Source organism: Rattus norvegicus, chromosome 20, assembly GCF_021556685.1.
Source record: "Rattus norvegicus strain SHRSP/BbbUtx chromosome 20, alternate assembly SHRSP_T2T, whole genome shotgun sequence".
Taxonomy (NCBI): domain Eukaryota; kingdom Metazoa; phylum Chordata; class Mammalia; order Rodentia; family Muridae; genus Rattus; species Rattus norvegicus.
In genome coordinates, this window is record NC_141553.1 from 26,575,514 (window position 1) to 26,600,183 (window position 24,670).

Consider the following 24,670-nt stretch of genomic DNA (forward strand, 5'->3'; position numbering starts at 1 on the left):
AGTGCAGATCATGTTCTCTTTGGATTATACCACTTCTGTTAACTCGGAAGACTCGTTTTTAAAACTCAGTCAGACAATTCATAGGGATTTTTTTGAGGGGGACTCCATGAAATCTAGAGTATCCCACTGCCATGATAGTTCCATTTCTTTGACCTTCAGTATTCTGACAACGTACATAGCTCCTAAGTGATGTATTTACTTTCTTTGTTTTTCACTACTGACTTCTTCAAATAAGACAAATGTCCTTAATTTAAAGCAGTTTTCTTGGGCATAGTGCCCTGTGGCTGTAGTCACCATGCTCAGAAGATGAATCCTGGGGTATAATCAGTTCAACCAAGCAGGGCATCTGAGCCCTCATGGGTGACACAGAGACTGTCTCAGCAGCAGGCAGAGCACCTTAGCCTCTGATGCAAAGAGTTCATGGTATAAGTTGTTTCCAGGCCATGAGAGATGACTCAATATTTAAGAGCATTTCCTCCTGCTCTTACAGAGGTCAAAGGTTCAGGTCTGTATTAGTCAGGGTTCTCTCGAATCATAGGACTTATGGGTAGTCTCTAAGGGAATTTGTTCATGACTTAGTATGTAGTCCAACTCTCCAACAATGATCAGTAGCAGCATGAATGGAAGTACAAGGATCTGGCAGTGACTCAGTTCCACAAAACAGGCAGATAAAGAAGAGAGAATCTTCCTTCTTCCAATGTCCTTATGTAGGTCTCCAGCATTAAAGGTGTGTACCACTTGCTTTGTCCCTGATGACCTTGAACTCAAGAGATCTCCTTGTCTTAATCTCCTGGGATTCATAGCCACTTTATCTCAAGATCTCCATTCCAAGATCCAGGTCAGAAACTTGTATCTTCCAGCTTCAAGATCTGGATCACGCGTGAGCCTTCCAACTCTGGATTGTAGTTTATTGCAGATAGAGTCAAGTTGACAACCAGGAATAGCCACTACAAGGTCATAGTACCCATATGGTGTTCCAAAACTGCATGTAACTCACACTACCCGTTCATATGTGTTATATGATATATGATATATATATATATATATATATATATATATATATATATATATATATACACACACACACACACAGTTAAAACACCATACACATGAAATTCAATGAAAAAAGCTTTTCTCATTTCATTTGTTTTACAGTGAGTCTGAAGCCTGGGCTATATAAGACTCCCCCACCCTACCTCACCCCACCCTCCCAAAAAAAGAAAGAAAAGGAAAAGAATGAAAGGAAAAAAGTCTGGTTCCCAATGGATAAAGCTTGTATAGATGAATACATTATGTTCTTTCAGGTGATTAGAAGAAGTGGTCCTGAAGAGAAGGTTATTTGTTTGGTTCGTGAGCGTGTGGACCATTACTGTTCAACGGCTGTGATAGTTGTTCTTATCCTCCTGTGGGAAGGTATCCCTCGACTAATGGCTGACCGCCTGTACAAGGAGCTCACTGAGAACTTGAGGTCCTACAGCGGACATCCCACTGACCGAAGATGTACCCTCAACAAAAAGTAATCAGATCTACTTGGTTCTCCCTTGACTTTTTTCCTCTGTTGTGAACAGTAAATTGATAAGACGAAGACTATCATGTGAGTAGCAGGACTCAAGTACCATGAAAGGAAAACCTACCTTCGGGAGGCTGCTACACACCTTTAGAGGAGTGATACCTCCGTGAGTTGGATCTAGGACTGCGTAGTGAGACCTTGTGTTTCCTCTCCTCCCAACACCCCGAAAATGCAATTAAGAGTATTCGGCTGGAACTGGCGAGATGCTTGCTCTTCCAGTGGACCCCAGGTTAAATTCCCAGCACCCACATGGCAGCTCACATCTGTCTATCATTCCAGTGATGACGCCATCACACAGACATATATGCATGGAAAACACCAGTAAACATTTCTTAAATGATAAAAAAAAATTCTAGTGAATTTAGGGCCATGTTCATTATCTTAATCAGCATATATATGTGTGTATCTTATATCATATATGTATATCCTCAAAATCTAAAGTTATGTCATTTTTGGCATGGTATCTGATCCAAAAGGTCTTTAACAGAATATTTATCAAAATTTGAGGCCTCTCAATAACAAATTCAATACAGAAGTAACATCAGTGGAATTTTGCTTTGGCTTCCATTATTGGTGGTGATCTCCACACCCTCCCCCAAGTGAACACTGAGCTGAGGAGTAGCTCATGGGTGCTGTACTTACTTACTTACCGAGCTTGTGGAACTTGCTGGGCTTGATTCCAACAAAAATAAAGAAGAAATTCAGTAAATTCAGATATTAAGGATTTTTTTTTTTTTTTTTTTTTTGCCCTTCACTGGGATGGAGCCGGTGCTCTATCCTCCTTCCTGTCATTTACAAATTTATTCATTTGTTGCTTGTTTGTTTATTTATTTATTCATAGATTTTTTTGGGGTAAGATCTAGATAGCTGGCCCAGAACTATAAACTTGCTAATTTAGAATCTACTTTAGTGCTTCAGCAATGCTACAAGCCAAGCAATCTTTCTTTTCATTACTCCTGTTGTAATACTCATAACATCATCTCATTAAAATTGGCAGAGATTGTATATTTAGTATAGTGCACTCTCCTTACCGAGGTCATGTTAGACAAAAAGGAGCTAAAGTTCAAAGAATAAATCAAAGTTTTTAGTGAGAAGTAAGATTTCAATTTTCTGCCTTTATTTCTCCTCGTGTCTCTAAAGTAGAACACAGGAAAGTTTGTTTTCTCCTGGCTTTAGAACCTTGAATAATCTTGTTAGCTAAATAAGAACCAGGAATGGATTCAAAGTAAAGAGGGTTCCTGTTAGGTTTGAGGCTAGAAGTAGTTAGGGTATGTCTGAATGAAGAGACTTAAAAGCAATGGATAAATATTATAACCTGTTCATAAATCATGCATGACTCCTCATTCCTGTGACCTTGTTTAATGTCCTGCTGACCATCTTCCAGACGTACCTGCACCTGTCAAGGCACCAACCCAAAAACATGCGGAGCGTCTTTCTCCTTTGGCTGTTCGTGGAGCATGTATTTCAACGGCTGTAAGTTTGGGAGAAGTGCAAACCCCAGAAAATTCAGACTTGCTCCAAACTATCCCTTACATGTGAGTTTCTTTTTGAATTTTCAGTGTGTCATCTACATTATATAACCATGTATAAGTACCTAAAAAGTTTCTTGAAAAGCAGTCATAATTTACTAAAATATGCACGTCACTACTTAGATTCTAAGTCAGGTAAAGACTTCAACTATTACTGTTGTCCATGAGTCTTCCTGCTCCCCAACACCAGAGGGAAGCATCATTAAAAGAACTTAGGGCTTTATGGGCAGCCAGAGTCAAACAAACCCATTTGCCAACATTTTAAAAACTAAGAAAGTGACAGGTGGTAGTGGTACATGCCTTAATTGCCAGGACACATGAGACAGAGGCGGGAGGATCTCTGAGTTGGAGGCCAGCCTGGTCTATAGAGTGAGTTCCAGGACAGTTGCAGGACTAAACAAAGAAAACCTGTCTCCAAAAACAACAAAACTAAGAAAGTTTACTTCCCACAGGACTACTATAAGAGAATTACTGGAAGGTGTTCTGAAGGAAGTGATGTGAAAACTGGATGGATCATTCCAGAACGAAAGACCCTCATAAGCAGAGAGGTTAGTCAAGTTTTTTTACTCAGTATTTTTAAATTGAAGTGTCAACTTATAAGTCATTATAAGGGAATGCAGGGGAGCAGTCATGGCTGAATAGGTATGGGAATGTTATGTTTTATTAGGGTAAAGATTATTCATGCCAGAGATGGTGGTTTGCAAACATGTCCCCTTATCATCACTAAATAGGTGCCTTTAAATAGTTCAAAGCACTCCACATAATCACATGTATGAATCATCACTTTCTCTGATGCATCACAATATTTTTATCAAACTTTCTTTTTTTATTGTGTGTGTATATTTGTGTGAATTTCACATCATGTACCCCAATTCCATTTATCTCTGCCTCCCCTCATAGCTACTCCTCCACCCTTACAACCTCCCCATAATAAAGAAAAAAATAGCTTAGTTGTGGAAGCTGTGATGTCCACATTTCTTTGCTTGTAAATGTTCTTTGTCTGAGGCCTCTGGCTTCTCCTACTCTACCAACACTGGATCCTCACAGGGACTCCTCTCAGGTGTCCTGTTGTTGCCCTGTGTCCTGCAGCTTTGGATCTGCAGGACTGGCCCCTTCATGTGCTCCAGCAGTTTGCTGATGGTGTAGATTTTGGGGTGGGTCAACTCAAAATGATTGATCTGAACCCGAAGGACACCTGAAGTGGAGCTGGTCAGCCCACTGGCTCTCATGCTCCAGGTGTTCTGCTCACTTGACACTCCCATATTCAGGGCCAGCTCTGCTACGTGCCCAGGACAAGTAAAGGGCCAGGGGCAGGGCTAGCTCTCTGGCTCTCTGAACCCTAAGGCCAGGCCTCCCACTTGCTGCCAGGGGTGAGGTGCGGGAGGAGGGTATCCCTTCCCATTCCTTGCCACTTGGAGGAAGACCAGTAGCAAGGACCAGTTCTCCCAAGCTCAAACCTGCAGGACTAGCTCACCCACAACTCTTGCAATGTGTAAGGCTGCTTCCCAGAGTACTGTAGGAGGTTACAGGCAAGGTCAGCTCTTACTCTCACACCCTGAAGGACAGCTCTTGCATGATGCCCAGTTGATGGATGGGGTCAGTTCTACATAGCCCTCAAGCATCAACATGTCTCCTTTAGACAGACTAGAGATGTCCTCCTGGCCTTTGGTCATGAGAGACTCCTGTTGCTGCAGGGCCATGGACCCAGACATGGTTCTGGTAGCACATGCCACCATGGTCCCAGGTGGCATTACCAGCCACTCACATCAAGGCTGTTCCTCACGACCCTCGACTCTCTAGTTTTGTACCCCTTCATTGTGCCCGCATCTCTCTCTTTCTTTTCCATTTCACCTTTACTTTTAATGCAAGGAAAGTTGGAGACAGCATAAACAGCTGGTGGCAACCAATGTTTACATTTTATATGTAATCTATATTGGACTGTAAAATGAGAAAAACCCCTATAATTCTTGCAGCTAAAGAACAAGTCTAGTGAAGTGCATTTGATGTTTAGATAAGTATAAAACTTTGCTAAAGGATGTACAGTTTCTGTAACCTGAAACATGGACCCTGCTCAGAACTTCTGTAAAGATTTCAGTTACTCAAATAAAGCCATGTAGAGGCTGGGAAAACCAGGTTTCAGCCCTTTCTGCTATTTTAGGCACTGTGGATTTTTATGTGCATATGGGACTGATGCAAAAAGTAAATAAAGCCCTAAGGTTTATTAGTAGTTAGCTAGTATAAATACTACAAATTGAGGAAGACTGAGAAATACTTAGAAGATGACTAATACAATTAGCAAGAACCTAAGTTAAACATGTAACATTGGCTAGTCTTGAACCTAGTCCTCCTGGGCTGGTACACCAGGTATTAGATGACAGTAGTGCTTTTTTGAAACTGGATAAGATGTTGCATGCATATCTTTATAGCTCGGTTTGCCTTCAGGACCCTTGTCTGTGTTCAATTCTATTAAGTAGGTGTGCCTTTTATTCTAACATCAAGAGTAATGTTGGAATATATTTTTCACCATATATATTTCTAATGTTACCATTGTTTTACCCACTGTATTATGGTAAATATGAATTGTATGTTAGCCACACATGGAATTATTTGAAGTGGAGTTTTATACACACCTGTAACTCACTTTAACATAGCTAACATGGTATTTTAAAGTTACATCACATGAATTATCTTTTACTATAGGAAAAACAGCTTGAGGAGAATTTACAAGACTTGGCTACAGTATTAGCTCCAGTTTATAAGCAGATGGCGCCAGTTGCTTATCAAAATCAGGTATTTTTTTTTTATGAAACTTTCATAATGACCTTAAGATTATTTCAAATTTCTATGTCAAATAAGTTACTATTCATATTAGTTTTACAAAGTTCCCTTTAAATGTGTACTTTTTTAAAAATAGTTGTCAGATTGTGTGTATACTTGCCTGTGTGTAAACATGTGTATAGACCACAAACCAGGGACGAGGTTCTTTTTTTTAAGCATTCTATGTCTCTGAGATAGTATTTCTTGCTGAACGTGGTTCTCACATTTACTGATAGCCTTTAAACCCCAGTGACCCTCCTTCCTCTCTCTACCCTCTTTGGGAAAAGCATACACAGAAAACTAGCCCTTCTGGATGGGTGCTAAGATGCAAACTCCTGTATGCAGGTTTGGATGTCAAACATCCTTAGAGTCTGAGCCATCTCTCCTAGCCTGAATACTCTTCAAATGTACGCTTTCTTATTGCTACCTTTCAAAAGTCTTCAAGTAGGGTTTTCCTGTTGGGTTTTGAGAGAGCCTTAAATGCTCCCGTCTAGTCTACACTTCACTTATAGTCTCAGTGATTCAATTATGCCTTAGGCAAAAGTGGGTTATGCAGTTGAGAGGTAATGTTTTATTATCCTTTAGGATCTCTAGAACTGCCAAAAATAAACAAAATTCTAGGGGAAATAGACAGACCTACCTAGGTGGGTGTCCAGCCTGATATATAAGAGACTTTGTTTATCAAAGATGGTTCAGTGGTTAAGCGTACCTACTGGGCTGGGGGTGATGGCTCAAAACTTTTTAAATCTCAGTGCTTGGAAACCGTGCAGGAACAGGTATATTTTTGAGTTCAAGGCCAGCCTGTTTTACACAGAGTATTCCTAGACAGCCAAGAGCTACATAGAGAAATTCTATTTCTATCCCCCACAAAAAAACCGAGCTTTCTTGTCAGCATAGTTTTTTTCATTTTTTAATTAATTTTTTTCATTTTATGTACATTTGTGTTTTGCCTGCATGCATGTCTGTGTGAGGATGTCAGATCTTGAAATCACAGACATTTATGAGCTGCCATGTTCATGCTGGGATTCGAATTCGATTCCTGTGGAAGAACAGTCAATGCTCTTAACTGCTGAGCCATTTCTCCAGCCCGACACCTCTATCTGATGAGGGTGTTCATTGTGTTTGTTTGGAGGTAGATAGCTCAGTTCCCTAGCCACAGCAACAAGGGCCTTTATCCATTGAGCCATTTTGCCTTCCAGCCTTGATACACCTTTATTGTCCTACCTGGGTACTTCCACATATATCTACGTATTTCTAGACACAAAACAAAACTCACACACAGAATATAGTAGGGAAGAGATCTTGCCTGGTTAGGTGGTTGAGTTATTTAGAATGCTGGCTGATAATTTGAAGACAGAGATTTGGTGCTCCCATTTGTAAGACTGCTCAAAACGATCTTGTCACCCTCTTCTGGCATTTGAACACGCATGCATGTTGTCCAAGACCCATGTGCAGACAAAACCATATAAAACAAATCTTTTTAAAAACATTATCTTATGGTTTTGACATTTGTTTCTAAGGTGGAATATGAAGACATTGCTGGAGACTGTCGACTTGGTAATGAAGAGGGGCGTCCTTTCTCTGGTGTCACCTGTTGCATGGATTTCTGTGCTCATTCTCACAAGGACATTCACAACATGAACAATGGAAGCACTGTGGTATGCACTTGAGTACTTTAGTCCTTTGTGCTTTAGGTGTGCTCCTAAAATGTAATTGTATTGAAAGAAAATTGGAAAGATTTTTTTATTGGAAGGTATGTGTCTTAGTTAGAGTTTCCATCACTGTGAAAAGACACCATGACCACACCAGTTCTTATAAGGACAACATTTAATAGCGGCTGCCTTCCAGTGTCCAGAACATGGCAGCATCCAGACAGATACAATATTGCACAAGGAACATCTTGATTTGAAGGTGGCCAGGAGAGCCTCTCTTTTGCCCTGGGCAGAGCTTGAACATAGGACCTCAAAGCCCACTCTCACAGTGATACACTTCCTCCAACAAAGCTCATTATGCTTCCCAATAGTATCACATCCCATGGGCCAGGAATTCAAATACATTAGTCTACGGGGGCCAAACTATTCAAACCATTAGAGTATGAATAAGAGGAAATACTTGTTGCCAGACAAAGCTTTAATCCCAGCAATTAGGGTGCTAAGACTCTTGGATCTCTGTGAGTTCTATACCAATGTGGATTTAAACTCTTTTAACACACCCTTTCAAATATATGAGTCTAAGGGGCCATTTTTTTGTTTTTTCAAACCAACACACCTGCTGTACATGATGCTAAGCAATGCTAAAATATGCCTATTCTCCCTTGCTGTCCTCAGGTTTGTACATTGATTCGAGAAGATGGCCGTGACAGAAGTGTTCCTGGGGATGAGCAGCTACACGTCCTGCCACTATACCGGCTTGCAGACACTGATGAATTTGGCTCCGTGGAAGGGATGAAAGCCAAGATCCAATCTGGGGCCATCCAAGTCAATGGGCCAACCAGGAAGAGGCGACTGTGTTTCAGTGAGCCTGTTCCTCGATGTGGGAAGAGGGCCAAGATGAAGGAGAAGGACAAGAAATCAGGTGCTACTGGCCTCAGCAAGAAGAGGAACTCTGCCTGCACAAAGGGAGCCCCAGGTGCGTCAGAGCTTTCATCCCCAGTGGGGTTTGAACTTGTTCTTTTTCTATTCTCTTGGCTAGCAGCCCATCCTGCCACACCCCCAGGGAGATGAATTCATTTCTGTTTTCTGATCTTTGCCAGGTCCTTATTTATGTTACCTACCCACAGATCATTGCTTTACCTTCCATTTGCCTCCGTTTCTTCTAAGGTCTAGGTCAAGTTTGTAAGAGTTGCTCTGCATGTGTACCTATGTGCCACAAGAAGGTGTCAGATCCCTTCATAGATGGTTGTGATCCACCATGTGGTTGCTAGGATTTGAACTCAGGACCTCTGTGAGAGCAGCCAGTGCTCTTAACTGCTGAGCCATCTCTCCAGCTTCCAACTCCTGTCTTTTTGTGAGACTGGTTTTGGTAAATAACTTTGTAGTATCACTATCTGGCTTTTGTTGTTTCTGGGTATGGTGCATGTGTGTGGGGAGTTGTTCTTTGGGTTTTTGTTTTTCAGACATCTTTGCTCTTTGTAGCCCTGGCTGTCCTCAAACTTGATCTGTAGACCAGGTTGGCTGGCCTTAAACTCAGAGATCCACTTGCCTCTTCCTCCTGGGTGCTGGGATTAAAGGCATGCACCTCCACTGCCTGGCTGCTATCTGCCTTTTAAACTAAATACCTTTTTTTATTAAACTGTAATTAGCTTCACATCTTAAAGCTCATAATGCACAATTTCTTTTTCCTGTTTCCTGTGGATTCTTTGGTAAAGTGTTGTCTGCTTAGTTCATTGACTAAGATTTCATCTTTTCCCCCGTCTTGGTCTACTTCACAAGACTGGAAATGCTTCTCACCATCTCATTGACTTGATAATTCTGAGACTGGGTTTGGTGGCGAAAGTAAATGCTTAATACCTTCAACAAATTTGATAATGCTAACTGGTGCAAATGTGATCACTTTTTGAATTTTTGCTATGGATTTTTTTTTAAAGATTTATTTATTTTAGGTATAAGAGTACACTGTCGCTGTCTTCAGACACACTGGAAGAGGGTATGGGATCCCATTACAGGACCTCTGGAAGAGCAGTCAGTGCTTTTAACCACTGAGCCATCTCTCCAGTCCCTGGATTTATTTTTTTGTTCTTGGAATGATTATAACAAATTTCTCTTACAGTGCCTTTTAGATTTTTTTCCCCTCTGCACACCGACTTTTATTTTATTTTTTTATTTTTAAAGATTTATTTATTTTATGTATGTGGGCACACTGTCACTGACTTCAGACACATCAGAAGAGGGCATTGGATCCCATTACAGATGGTTGTGAGCCACCACATGGTTGCTGGGAATTGAACTCAGGACCTCTGGAAGAGCAGTCCATGCTCTTAACCGCTGAGCCAGCTCTCTAGCCCTGATTTTTATTTTTAAAGTACCTCAAAATGTTCATTTTCCTGTTTTTAAAATTCATAAAGACTTTTCAAGCGGAGTTAGAAATCTTTGTCACAGACCTAGTTGTCTCTGACAGCTTGTCTTACAGTCAGGATGTCCAGGGTTTTTCTTTCATTTTGAAGTGAACGTAATGAGGGATGGGAAGATGCTCACTAATGAAGGAGCACCGGCGCCTGCTCCTAAAGAGGAAGAATTCTTTAGGGAGAATTGTTGTACAAGTGGACAAGTACAATCAGCTGAGGTATGGTTCTGGGAAGTCCTGGGATTAAATCTGTAGCATGACCCTAAAACATTAGAAGGCCTGCGATTTTGGTATATGCTCTTAATCCCAGTACTGAGGCAGGAGGACTGTGTAAACTGCAGGCCAACCTGTATTATAAAGACCCTGTTTCAGATGCGTTTTTCACAGAATATGTCTGTGCACCACAGCATTCCTGGTTCCTCAGGAGGTCAGAAGAGGGTTTTGGGTCTCCTGGAACTGGAGTTACAGACAGTTGTAGGTGCCTTCCTCGTGGGCACTGGGAATCCAAACTTAGTTCTCTGCAATAGCTACAGGTTTTCTTAACCCCTGAAGCCAACTCTCCAATACCCATGATACAGTTTTAAAAAGTGAAAAGGGCACATGCCTTTGATCCTAGCACTTGGGAAGCAGAGGCAAAGGCAGGCAGATCCCTAAATTCCAGGCTTTTATCACTGGTTTTCAACCTTCCTGATGCTGTGACCCTTTAACACAGTTTCTCATGTCATTGGTGACATCCAATTATAACATTAGTTTCATAGCTCCTTCATAACTATGGTTTTTCTACCATTATGAATTGTAGTGTAAGTATCTGATATTACTTATGGTCTTGGATGACCCCTGTGAAAGGGTTATTGGATACCTTACTCCTGCAAGGAATCTTGCCCCCCATATTGAGAACTGGTGGTCTACATAGTGAGTGTTAGGATAAACAGGATTATGCTTTGACACTGTCTTAAACAAAGCAAAGCAATGTTTAATTACAGGCCTAGTTACAGCCAAATGACAGAGTGCTTGCTTCCCCAGGAGCGAATACCAGGAGGGAGAAAAGCATTTTAAAAATACTTTTTAACAACTGACAGGTGCCAAATAGCTTCTGTGGTTGTTTTCATGTTTGCTGGGTGTAACTTTGTGTTTATGAACTACTAGTGAGATAGTTTTATTTTATTTTGTTTAAAGGTTCGCACAACACTAAGATCTATTCATCAGCCTCATCTACTCCTCACCCAGTGAAAGATGAATCTACAGACTTCTGTCCCCTGCAGGCTTCCTCCACAGAAACATCTACCTGTATGTACAATAAAACAGCCTCAGGTGGCTTTCCAGAAACAAGTAGCATTCTCCACTGCACAATGCCTTCTGGAGCACACAGTGGTGCTAATGCAGCTCCTGGGGAATGTACTGGAATTGTGCAGACTGCTGCTGAAGTGGCTGCTCTTCCTCACCAATCTCTTCCCATAGCAGATTCTCCCCTTCATGCTGAGCCTCTCACAAGTCCACCTGATCATCTAACTTCTAACCAGTCAAACCAGCAGCTCCCTTTCCTCAGCTCTCCTCAGAAACTGGCTTCCTGTCAGGTGGAAGATGAACGGCATTCGGAAACAGATGAGCCTCCTCAACCCGAGGATGGTAACATCCCTCAACTTGATGAATTTTGGTCAGACAGTGAGGAGATCTATAATGATCCTGCCTTTGGTGGCGTGGCGATAGCACCCATTCATGGCTCAGTGCTGATTGAGTGTGCCCGGAAAGAGCTTCATGCTACCACCTCTTTGAGTTCTCCCAAACGAGAGGTCCCTTTTCGTGTGTCCCTTGTATTCTACCAGCACAAAAATCTAAATAAGCCTAATCACGGTTTTGATATCAACAGAATTAAGTGTAAATGTAAAAAAGTAACAAAAAAACCCCCCGCAGACAGGGAGGATCCTGATTTATCTCCTGAAACCAATTTATCATACCAAATTCCTTCTCGAGTTGCATCAACCTTAACCAGCGACAACGTTGTTACCGTGTCCCCTTATGCTCTCACTCACGTCGCGGGACCCTACAACCGTTGGGTCTAAAGGCTTCTCTCCTGTAATGCCTTTGCTAATGTGGTGTAGTTTTTCCGGTGCTGTTCAAAAGAAAGTCATTCTGTTGTTTACTGTTGCTTCATTTCACCCATTTCAACTCCGAGGTAAAAATTTTAAATAAAAGGGTGGGTACTTAACTGTGGTTATATTTTGAGAATTAGTAGAAGGTGAACATTTTCAGTAAAAATAAAATTTTTATAGTTTTAAATATTTAAACATCTTGGTTAGGTGTTGGCTGCGTTAGAACCACAGAGTCTGGTGCTTTATTTCATTTTATTTAGTTTGCTATTAAGAGGGTTTATAACAGGTTTCTGCAATAAGATGTAAAAACCAAGATGTAGTGTTAACTCTACACAACTCCTGGTGCTTTAACCACATCAACATGGTAGTAATGACCTGAGTGATTGTTTTCTGGTGCCATTGTTCATGCATCTTCCAATCATTGCCATCATATGTGCACTTTTCTTTGAAGTAAACCAATGAAATGCTTTTTCTCTTAAAACATTTCTCCTATATAAAGTAATTCTTTATTCTAGTGATGGTTGGAGGCTGTTTGCTAACTGTAAATATTTTAAAAAGCACTTTCTATTTTTAAGAGTAACTTGAAATAGTATATAGCAGAATCCTAATGTCTGTTACGTGTGCGTATTTGAATACCAGAGAAGTCGTTTGTTCTTGCCCTGTACAGTCCCATCCCATTACCCTCAGCCTGTACACAAATCACATATGACCTTGGTTCTTTACTTATAGAATAGAGAATCTCTAAAAAATTGAAAATACAAAATGCCAGCAATATCAATTTCCCCTTTTTAATTAGAAAAAAATTGTCTTCTGAAGTCGCCTCCCGAATTAAGTATATGACCTATGACAGGTACTTTGAAAGGGAAAGGGAACAAATTGGGATCAGTCAAAGATTCCCAGTGTTTCAAGATCAGAACATAAGTAACATGTTCTTCCCAAATGAGAAGGACATATTCTGTAGAGATAATCGAGGGGACAAGCTTGCATTAGCATTGTCACCCTTACCCTGGAGTCCCATGGTAGTATTGAGAGCCAAATTATTCATTAATCTTACTCTATTGTGTTTAGGAAAATGGGAATCCTAACTTCTTGAGTAATCCTCTATTTTGAAGGCCACAGATAAAATCAGCATCCTAATTATTTTAGTGTTCCATTGTTTTGCCCATTGTTTAATTGACTTATTTATATATCAAGAATGATTTCCCCAAACAAAAACGTCTAAAACCAAGAGACCTTTCAGTGAGATCCAAGTGCACAGGTGCTACTGACACTCATGGGGTCGGATTCTTTGGATCTGGATAAGGATTCCTGTACCTCAGGAACCCTCATGGTGCTTCTCAGAGAGGCCACAAGAAGCCCACAACTACCACAATCTTGGTGCAAATGTAAACAGCTGCAGTGAGCTCTCTAGAGAATAACTTATTAAAAATGACACATGGTGCAAAGTGTCAGTTTCTGACCGAGGCAGATTTAGGAAGAGGAAGGGATTGTAAATAAGACATGTCCACTGACATTCCATCGTGTCCAAGGAGGCAGATGCTCCTGGGATAAAGACAACTTTTGATCTGATTTAGTGTTTTGCGTGCCTTAGATTTCCATTTATAAACATTTTTAAGCCTAGGGTTTCTTACGTAGGTATGTAAGTGTGATCATTTATTGCTTGATCTGCTTCAGTTAGGTATTTATTAGCGTAGATCACTAGAAATTAACCTTGGAGGTCTCAGACCTCAGCTAGAAATCCTTTTCTTGCCATTACAGGATAGAATCTTCTCCTCCTGCTTTTATTTGTCCATTCATCTGTCCATCTTTCCAAGGCACATTTCATTTAATGCTTCTCAATTTGATTGGTTTGTTTTTCCTTGAATTACCTCTTATAATACAGACTAATAAAGGATGCTTGGAATTACTTTCAAAGGACATCACAAATTATCTATAAATGAAGAGTTACAGTAATATGTAGTCAAGCTGATGTGTCTTTTTTGATAAGGTCATGTTCTTGGTTGCATACACCAATGTTGATGAATGGGACTGTTGGGGTTTATGAATTTAGTTGAACTTTGGCAAAATAAGTACACGAAGCTAATCAGTTTCAACAAAAATGTTGTCATTCCATTGTTAAGGTTAACATTAGAGATGGAGTGCCTCAACCAACAGCCCTCTGTGGGAACTTCATTCTATTACGTTCATGGTCTCTCTGATGTGCTTTGTGGACATCCTGTGCTTTGTTGATGTTCTACTGCACTGTCTGATGGCTATACACTGCTTTAAGAATGGTCTTTCTTTTTTTTTTTTTTTTTCTTTTTTCTTTTTTTCGGAGCTGGGGAGCGCTCTACCACTGAGCTAAATCCCCAACCCCAAGAATGGTCTTTCTTAAGAAACAAAATAAATTGGTTGGAGATGACAGTCACTTATCCAACTCATCCATCTAACAGTCTTTCTACACCTCTACTGTTTTATTATAATTAGATTCCATTCCTTTTACCTCATTTGTGGAGCTCTAGTTAAGACTGTTGTTCATGGTGCGAACATTGGGTACATTGTATATGACTTCCATGGTCGCCCTGGTGATGCTATGATCTTGCCTACTATAGAATTATACATCACCTGCCCTCTCAAAAATCCATTTTTGGTGGGTTTACGTTTTATGAAACTGGATCTCTATGTAGTTCTGGCTGTCCTGGAACTCTTGTGGCAGACCAAGCTAGCTAGCCCAGCCTAGAATTCACAGAGCTATCTCCCTGCTCCTGCCTCTGTGCTGGGATTAAAGTTGTACTCCAGCTCCCTCTTAGCTGTTTTGTTGTTCTTGTGTTTGTTGGCCTTGCATATGTCCTGTTTCCAATTCTCTACAAAGTACCTAGGAAGGCCAGGTACCAAAGAGACCGTGTTACAAACTTCATTGAAATCTATTGTTGGGACTTGAGGCTAATAGAGGCCAATTTTTGGAACAAGTCCACATCTTAAATTATTTCCCAAACAAAGTCATTGCATTTGTGAGACACAGAACTTCATTAGGTGAAAGCTGTAAGCTATTCACTTACATTCATTCCATTACATAGTTAACTGAATGGCTATTCTTCTGTAAATGATATACTGACTTAATTCACATGAAGTAACCTACTTCTCATTATCATTTCACAGTAGCATGTACAAAACTAACCCCAAACTAGTCATATTATATATATATAATGAGACTCTGTGTGGGATGAAGCTATCAAGTCAAGACATGACATGACATCTTCTATCAATTGTGGGTGCATTTACCTTTGTGCCAAACAAGTAGGTGTATGCAGTCTTTAACAGGAAGCTACCCTGAGTTTCACTCCTCAGTGCGTGGGAATCTTTGAGTCTAGATTTAATACAACTGAGTTTCATCTTTACTACACATTTACGACAAGAATTATTATGATAAAGGATAATGTGGTGACTACTGCTGCACCAGAAGTCTCCTCAGAAGGCAGTGCTCAATCCCTGAGCTCTCAGGACGGAAGGCACCTATCAAGTTTAACAGCTTGAGGGCCACTCTGTTCTCAGAACTGGATAAAACAAACTTTTCTCACACAGAGAGGATTGTAGTACCGAGAATTCTCTTGATTTTTGTGCAAGTCAAACATAAACAGCTTTCTGTCCTCTGGTGAGGTTCAGAACAAGAAAGGTAATGTTGAGATTAGGTCAAGATTCCCTTGACTGTCTATCCTAGGCTTTGCCAGGAGAACCTATGACATTAACCTAGTAACTCTTTCCTATGCACATGGCAATCCTTGTTTCTGTCATTCCCTCTGGAACCCAGTATTAGGAATACACAAGGAGTTCTTGAGGGCTGGCTGAGGAAACCATTGAAGAAAGCATGTCTTTGTATATACTCTGTAGCTGTGGTTACACTCCCTTGCTGCCCCTCCTCGACTTCAGTACTGATGCGGCCGTCATCATAAATGGAACCTCTGCTTTATTACTTCTATGTGCTGCTCACTTTGGCATATTTAGCCATGTGGTATGGTCATTGCTTAGTGGTTTGAGATGACTAAGTTTTTTTTTTCAATGAAATGAGTGTTTCATACTGTATTTCTCATAGCATTAGAAAATTGTGAAGACCATTTAGATAGTCACTGTGTCTTCCCACTTGACCTGATTTTCTTCAAAATCGTTAAGATTCCTAAGCATTTCTCTTTTGTTTTATTTTTCATTTGGTTGGTTGGTTTTGTCTTTATATAATAGAAATTGGGCTTCTATTAAATTGTGAGACTGGACTTAAGAGTCTCATGGTGGTATATAGCACAGTCTTGAACTATGGCTAAGAATGTTGAGAACTTCTTTTTCCCTTTCTTTCCTTCTGAAACTGGGTGTCACTATACACACCTGGCCAGGTGACATGGACTGATCTGGCCTTGAACCTGTAGTGGTTGCTTCTGCCTCTGACTGTACCACACCTGGTTTTTCTGGTGCTGGGATTGAACCAGATTTTTTTGTATCAGGTAAACACCATCAACATTCTCCCATCCTAGACCTTGGGTTTCCTTGGTAAGGAGTCATCATTCGTGTTTACATTCAGCTCTAGAAAATCTTAGCATGTTGCCAAATCCTTTCCTGAAATTCCTGGTTCAGATGATCTCTTTTAATTGCTAGGGTATAGACACAGGGCTCCCTACTCAGCTAATTGTATTGTTAGCCCCAGTTCTTTTCCCGGATAACCTATATGCTCAAACTATGTGTTAGTCATAATCTCTCACGTTGACCCTGAGATCCCAGTGCTCAAAATTACTTTGTTGCAGTCTGCAATGTTTCTAGCTTCAAAATTAAAAGGTTAACAATTTCTTCATTCCTTTTCTACATTTGGATTTCCTTATGATTAAAAATCTGCTGTTGTCTTGTGTGTGCATCCTGGTCCCACCGCTCAGGTCATCCCTTACACAAATGTATCTGGTTCACTCACGTTTTCCATTCTGCTTTCTTTTGAGACATCAGACTGGCTTTTGCCTCAGCATCTTGGCTTATCTTTTAAAACCACATGTCACAAAGTCTAACAACCCGCTTGACTCAAGTGTGTGATCCCAACTGCTTGAGAGACAGATGTGGGATGATAGAAGGAAAAGGAACACCAGTGGGGTGCAGAGCTGCCATAGAGTTTGTGACATGGTGCTTGCCAAGCTTGCTGGAAGCCACCTGGGTCCAATCCCTAGTACTACAGAAAGAACCATTCTCTCTGGCTTTCCTATCTCCAGCTACTAAAATTCAAACCTGCCAGGCAGTTTTAGTCACTGGATCTTATATGTAGATGGACTTTCTTTCCCTTATCCTCATTTTCTACCTTTTGTAGAAACAAATACCTATATCTACCAACAATCTCATTCTGTTGATGGGAACCTGTTTCCTAAGGTAAATTTACTGTAGAAGTTCTTTAGCTGTACTGGTATCTTAATAATGGCCCTGATATACTGGAACTAGGATCTTGTCTTAAATCCCTGCTCAGACAATAGAGCCCCACATCCTTACACACAATCTGGTTGCAAACGTAAGTCATTGGTGATGAGCCACCAGAAGCTCTGGTGAGGAAGGATTAATACTTCTCGTCTGCCCTCTTCTAATTTTAACTGAAAATAGATGTTAAAAATAGGTAATATTTTGACACTAAATAGGACGTGAATGAAAAAACAAAAAAAGCTTAGCATCTCTCCCTAAGTGTGGTATGTACACTTGTAATTCCAGGCCATGGGGAGGCAGGAGCAGTAGGATGGTATCCTGTCTTCAGAGTGCTTTGTGCAACGTCTCACCAGCTCTGAAGTCAAAAAGCAGTTCCCTTTGACAGACAAGCTGCCAGCAAGAATAGCCAGTAGCTTGCTACATGTCACACAGCAAGTCAAGTAATATGAATGAAACGATGTATGTTTTGCCTGCATGTATGCATTTGCCATGTGTGTTTACCGAATAGAGCTAATAGAAAAACAGAAACCTTACAAGCCTGTTTCTCAGCTAGCTTCATTTCCATTGTTTAGCCAGCTGTTGTGCTATTAAAGATCTGTTGCAAAGCTTAGGTTTATGGTGCGTGTGTGTGTGTGTGTGTGTGTGTGTGTGTGTGTGTACACACGTGTGCGCTTTACTTGGCCTAGAAGATGCTGTTCTGCACCTAACCCAGGTTGCTACAGTTCTAGGTCAGGGATTGCTCTTCTCTGCTCAGTGATAAAAAGCATAGGGATAAATATCCCTTTACCATTAATAGGAAGACTTTTTCCACCAAGTAATTTTCTAAATAGGACTTTTAATGCCCCTCATGATCAAAGTTTAATATATTTAAATATGTTGAAATGAAGGTTTCTTGAAGATGGTGCTAGCTGAACAATTTTAGTTCCTAGCCCCTCATTATAAATATGCAAAATTATTGGTAACAGGTTTTATTGTCTCTGGATTATATCTTTTGTTGGGTGTTATTCATTTTGTTTTGGAGAGTGTGTGTGTGTGTGTGTGTGTGTGTGTGTGTGTGTGTGTGTGTGTTCCCTCTGCTTCGCTTGTAGCCATAAATCTTTGGAGCAGGTATACCTAGAGTTAAGAATGCTGACATGTATTTGTGAAGTTTCTAGTAATCTGTCTAGAGGTTACTTTAACAGCCTCTCTATGAGGTAGTATATTTTGACTATAGTGATACATTCTTTGGCACAAATATAAGGGGAACAGGCCAAAGAACCTTGAATATTCAGTGTGGCCTCCTCTTATGTTGGTGAGTCTTCTTTCCAACATCTCTTTGTGCTGTGATAAAATGGCTGATTGACTATATTTGACTTTACAAACACAGCTCATAGGAAAGATTAAATATTTTTATTGCAATGTATGGTCATATTTTTTTTAGCTTTATGGAGTTAACATTGTGATAGGTGCTTTAAGAGAAATATTTTTCCAGAAATGGTTTTATAGCTAAACTTTGGGCAGCTTTTGCATTGTGATGTGTGGGTCGATGGTTATATTTGGGTTACTAGGAAACCATGAAGTGTTCCCTATGGGGATAGCTGTACGAAGCCATGGCAGAGAAATCAGCGGGTGAATCCTGAGTTGACTCATGTTTCTCTCATAGAGTGATCTAGCATATAAATTAACACGTGTGGCATTAACTTGGTTTACAGGAACCAGCAAAATGTTTAGTGTTGGTGGGAGTAGGACATTAGTTCACATTCCTCACCACGTACAGTAGTGGTGAATCGGGGTTCTGAGTCTCCTTGTGAAGGCACCCCTTTCCACCCAGCCCCTGGAAGATGCTCACTGTTAATTTTGACTGTTACCATCCCACTGTCGCATCTCAGTAATTAAAGGTTTTTATCTTAAATAATGCTGTCAAAATTAAAAACAAACAAAAACAGTTTAGTTCTTCACTTATGAGGGAAACAGTTAAGCAAAGCACTTTGCCACATTAAAGGGAAAGAAAATCCTATAATGGTCGTTTCAATACATAGTCAATATTGAGTCCTCTGCACAGAACGGAACACTTCGTAGCAGTACTTGAATACTTGTGAGTTGGAATTGCATGTTACTTGAAAGATCTAATTAAGCTAAATTTTGGTGCACAGCAGTTGTACATGATTTCATGTTTATGTAGCAAAATACATTGAAATGTACTAGTATTGAAACATAAATGTAAAAATAGTTGTGGAAATTGTCTTATTTTCCTTATGTCTCATTTGTTTTAAGCATAAATTTTCTTTTAAAAAATTCTAACTAAGGATAAATGAATACTGTAATTGAAGATATATTTTAAATCTTTGTCATGTTTTTTTTTAAAGCTATTGCAAATTGTATCATTCCTGATTATATAGAACTTTGTGGGTGGTATAAAATAAATTTTATACTTCTATTTTGCACCTGGTAGTCTATTTTTTCTTTCCTCTTCAAATCTTATTTTAAAATATAATATCTAGAGGCTAGAGAGATGGCTCAGTGGTTCAAATCCCAGCAACCACATGGTGGCTCACAACCATCTGTCCTGTAATGAGATCTGATACCCTCTTCCGGTGTGTCTGAAGTACAGCTACAGTGTACTTATAATAAATGAATCTTTAAAAAAATATAATATCTAGTATTCCAGTCTTAATTACAAAAGACTTATAGTTTGAGCAATCAGCTAGTTTGAGTACAAAGTCAGCCCTAGCTATTGATACAGAACACATTTAGCCAAAGTCCCAGCTCAATTCATAATACCAAAAGCAATGTTTGTTTTGATTGACATTGTTTTTATTTTGTATGTCTGGGTGTATTGCCTGCAGATATATCTGTAGAAGTGCATGTCCGATGTCTATAAAAGCCAGAAGAGGGCATCCAATCCCCTGAGATTGGAGTCACAGCAGTTCACCATAAGGTACTGGGAAACTGGGTCTTTTGAAAGAGCAGCCAATGCACTTAACCACCAAATCATCTCTCTATCCCCCAAAAACAAACAAACAAACAAACAAACAAACAAACAAACAAACCAGATTGGCATCATCTCCTAAATGGTCGTAGTGTCTTTGAACCTCTGTCAATTCCCATGTGACTACCCTTGTTAATGGCCTCAATGAACTTAATTTGTATAGCTTTTACCATTTTTAGGTCAAAAAGGAATGAAAAATTTGTTTCACTTAGTCTATTATTGTTCTGTAGATTAACCGGTACAGATTCCTTGCTTTGTGTTTTGTTTTGATGAAAACAAAGTCTTCTGTCCAGATTGGCCTCAAACTGTGTGTGTGTGTGTGTGTGTGTGTGTGTGTGTGTGTGTGCACACCTGCGTGCCCGTGTGTGCATGTGGCAGGGTTCTTGGAGATAATGATCAGATGTTGACCACTCTTACCCATCTCTTTGGGTGGTGACGCATACCTGAGCAGAAACATTTTTGTACAATGGTGTATTACTAGCACTAGTGCTTTCTACATAGGGATGCACCAATCAGTAAATAGGCAAAGTAAAGTTTAATTGCAGGTCAGAGTGTGGTGAAGGAGGAGCCAGCATTAAGCCTCCATGGCACAGGTTTTGTTTGTCTGTTTGGTTTTTTTTTTTTTGTTTTGTTTTTAGCTTCAGTTTCCCTCACCGTACAGACTAGTTTTCTTTTTTCTTTTCTTTCTTTCTTTCTTTTTTCTTTTTTTTTTTGTGTCAACTTGATACAAACTGGAGTTATCACAGAAAAAGGAGCCTCAGTTGTGGAAATGCCTTCATGAGAAGCAACTGTAAGGCATTTTCTTGATTAGTGATCAATGGGGGAGGACCCAGCCCATTGTGGGTGGAGCCATCCCTGGGCTGGTAGTCCTGGGTTCTATAAGAGAGCAAACTGAGCAATTCAGAGGAAGCAAACCAGTAAGATTCTTCCATGGCCTCTGCGTCAGCTCCTGCTTCCTGACCTGTTTGAGTTCTAGTCATGACTTCCTTGGATGAACAGAAATGTGGAAGTGTAAGCTGAATAAACCCTTTCCTCCCCAACTTGCTTCTTGGTTATGATGTTTGTACAGAAATAAAAACCCTGACTAAGACACTTACCTATCCTACCCCATTTCCAACTGTGTTCATATCTACCCTTAATTTTGTGATAATTACTATATATCAATTATAATTGAATTGTAATTCAATTTACTATGCTCAAAACCAGTAATAATATGCAACTTGTTTTGTTCTTTCTGATGTGGCTTCCTTCCTTCCTTCCTTCCTTCCTTCCTTCCTTCCTTCCTTCCTTCCTTCCTCCCTCCCTCCCTCCCTTCCTCCCTCCCTTCCTTCCCTCTTACCTCTCTGATTGCCGAATGCATAGTTCAGGCTGCTGGCTCTGGACTTCGAATCTTGTAGGGTTATTTTCCAGAGGGCTATGTTTACTGGCCACACTAGCAGGGACCTACTCTTCAACTCCAAGCCCCCCCCCCCATAGAAAATCAAATCTAAGACCTTGACCTTGCCAGGCACTTGCTCTTAGCACAGAGCTACGTTCTTAACATATTTCCCTACTTTGTATGTGAGTGTCAAAATGAAAGTGGGAAGAAGCCAAAGGCAGACAACCAGGCTTCCTCATCACAAGTGCTCTCCACCAGGCCTACCTGTAGAATTTTTTGTTACTATGCCAAGATTTTCAGGACATACTGCAAGCAAAACCTAGATCATTTGTAGTCAAAATGTTCCCTTTTCTCTTAGTGGTGGGTTGGTCTGTATGTCTGGTTTTTATGTTTTGTAGCCCAGACTGGACTCGAGTTTGTAGAATCTTTCCTCTGCCTTCTAATTTCTGGAATTTGCAAGACCGACTATGTCCAGACCTACATATAAATTGTTTCATTCATAAGAATGAAGCCACCTGTTGCTTTCTCTATAGCCCATGGTTGCTTGAGTACAGTTTAATGACTGTGTATTATTAGATGTCAAAGCAAAATTACTTGGCAAAGGACCAGAATGCCTTTTTTCTTACTGGTCCTGGATTGTCCAAAGATCTAGTGGTATGCTACCAGAGTCCCAAAGGTGAACCTAGAGCTGCAACTACCTTTTCAGTTTGGCTTCCAACATTCTCTGATTCTTGCAGACATCTTCTTTCCAATGCCCTTTGTTGACCAGAATGGAAAGCCTTTTGCCTTCATAGTTTGTAGATCTACCTCCACATGCACCCATCTTTTCTTGCTTTCTATTACAGTGAAGAAAATGTCTTTTCTACCAAAGGTTTAATTCTTCCATGTGCACAGTCGCTTATGTGCCATGTGACCTCCTGCAGGACTAAGGCCTTTTCTCCCTGTGATGAAAGTCAGTCTCTTCCCCAATATCAGTCTTAAAATACAATAGTCTTTGACATAAAGCAAGCAAAGTCTGCCTTTAAACCCTGTACCCTAGTCTAGCACAGAGCCTCTTCTAGTCACAGTTATTTTCCATTTTGGTTTTTTGAGAGGGGTTTCTCTGTGTAGCCCTGGCAGTCCTGGAACTCCATGTGTAGAACAAGCTGGCCATGAACCCACAAAGATTTATCTGCCTGTCTCTGCCTGCAGAGTGCTAGGATTAAAGGTGTGCACCACCAGCTCCCTGCATCAGCTATTTTGTACATGGACTCCTTTATAAACATAAACACCATTCTGTGTCCACATCAAACATCCAGGATTCTTGAGCTAAGTAGTATTGATTGAATGCCTTCTGGACACAAAATTCATATATTGACATCCTAAGCATTAAATTAATTATCTTTAAAGGTTGAACCTTCTAAGGAATAGAATTCAAAAACTAAAATCATTGACCTTGTAACAGAAGCTCAGATTACTCAGTCGGAGTGCTTTTTTAACAAGCATGGAAACTTTTGTCCAACACCACATAAACTAGGTTCCAAAGAGTTCTGTCTACAACAGTGGTCCTCAACCTTCCTAATGCTGTTACTCTTTAACAGTTCCCCATATTGTGGTTACCCCCAACCATAATTGTATTTTTACTAATGGTTTAAATTGTAATGTAAATATCTGTGTTGTCCAATTGTCTTAGGTGACTCCTGTGAAAGGTCATTCATTCCACAGGTTGAGAATGATTGATCTACAATCTTTGTGTCACATGAGAGTAGGATGAGAACCAGGCAATCTGTATCTGTTTCAGAGGCTTTACCTCATCCAATCTGGTGAGATGGCTCAGGGGTTAAGAGCACTGACTGCTCTTCCAGAGGTCCTGAGTTCAGTTCCCAACAACCACATGGTGGCTCACAACCATCTGTAATGGGATCTGATGCCTTCTTCTGGCCTGCAGATATAGATGTAGCAGGGCATTTAGATATACATGTAGCAGGGCATTCTTACATTTGATGATTTTTAAAGTATTTTGCCTTCATATGTGTATGTACAACATTTGTACCTGGTGCTTGCAGGAAGTCAGAAGCTGGTGTCAGATTCCCTGGAACTGGAGATTACAAACAGTTGCCAGGCAGCACATGGGTACTGGGACTTGAACCCAAGCCCTCCATAAGAGCTACAAGGGCTCTTACAAACTTAGTCAACTCTTTAGTCCTGATCTCAGGCTTTCAACCTCCAAGAACTTGAGAAACAGCACCAATCACTTGGAGGCTGTTTAAGGCAACAACACATTCCAAAAACAGCTAGAGCTATTTAGAAAGCTGTTTCTAAACACACACACACACAAACACACACACACACACAAACACACACACACACACACACACACACACACACACACACACACACACACACACACAGAGTACAGGAAAAAACCTGGAGATATGGATGGTTCAATGGTTAAGAGCACTAGCAGCACTGGCTGCTCTTCCAGAGGATCAGGGTTCAATTCCCAATATCCACTTGACAGCTCATAACTGTAACTCCAGTTCAAAAGAATCTGACCCCCTCACACAGACATACTTCACATTGACATACCTGCAGGCAAACACCAATGCACATAAAATAAAGATAAAGGGCTAGTGAGATGGCTCAACGGTTAAGAGCATTGACTGCTCTTCCAGAGGTCCCAAGTTCAAATCCCAGCAACCACATGGTGGCTCACAGCCATCTGTAATGAGATCTGATACCCTCTTCTAGTGTGTCTGAAGACAGCTACAGTGTACTTATATATATAATGAATACATAAATCTTCAAAAAAATAAAGATAAATAATTTTTAAAAAAGAAAAAAGAAACACCAAGAAAGAAG

At 40.4% G+C, this 24,670-nt stretch overlaps 1 protein-coding gene across 3 annotated transcripts in view; it reads left to right on the forward strand.

Annotated features, from left to right (window-relative positions):
* Tet1 (tet methylcytosine dioxygenase 1) overlaps window positions 1–19,906 on the forward strand; it is a 77,740-nt gene extending 57,834 nt beyond the window's left edge. For all 3 annotated transcript variants that reach the window (XM_087598699.1, XM_087598701.1, XM_087598700.1), the window contains 7 exons: window positions 1,305–1,516; window positions 2,955–3,105; window positions 3,552–3,647; window positions 5,800–5,889; window positions 7,437–7,574; window positions 8,244–8,544; window positions 11,155–19,906. In XM_087598699.1, the coding sequence (XP_087454825.1) occupies window positions 1,305–1,516; window positions 2,955–3,105; window positions 3,552–3,647; window positions 5,800–5,889; window positions 7,437–7,574; window positions 8,244–8,544; window positions 11,155–12,038 (1,872 nt within the window). In that variant the 3' untranslated portion in view covers window positions 12,039–19,906. The remainder of the gene's footprint in view (window positions 1–1,304; window positions 1,517–2,954; window positions 3,106–3,551; window positions 3,648–5,799; window positions 5,890–7,436; window positions 7,575–8,243; window positions 8,545–11,154) is intronic.
* Window positions 19,907–24,670: the final 4,764 nt, after the last annotated feature.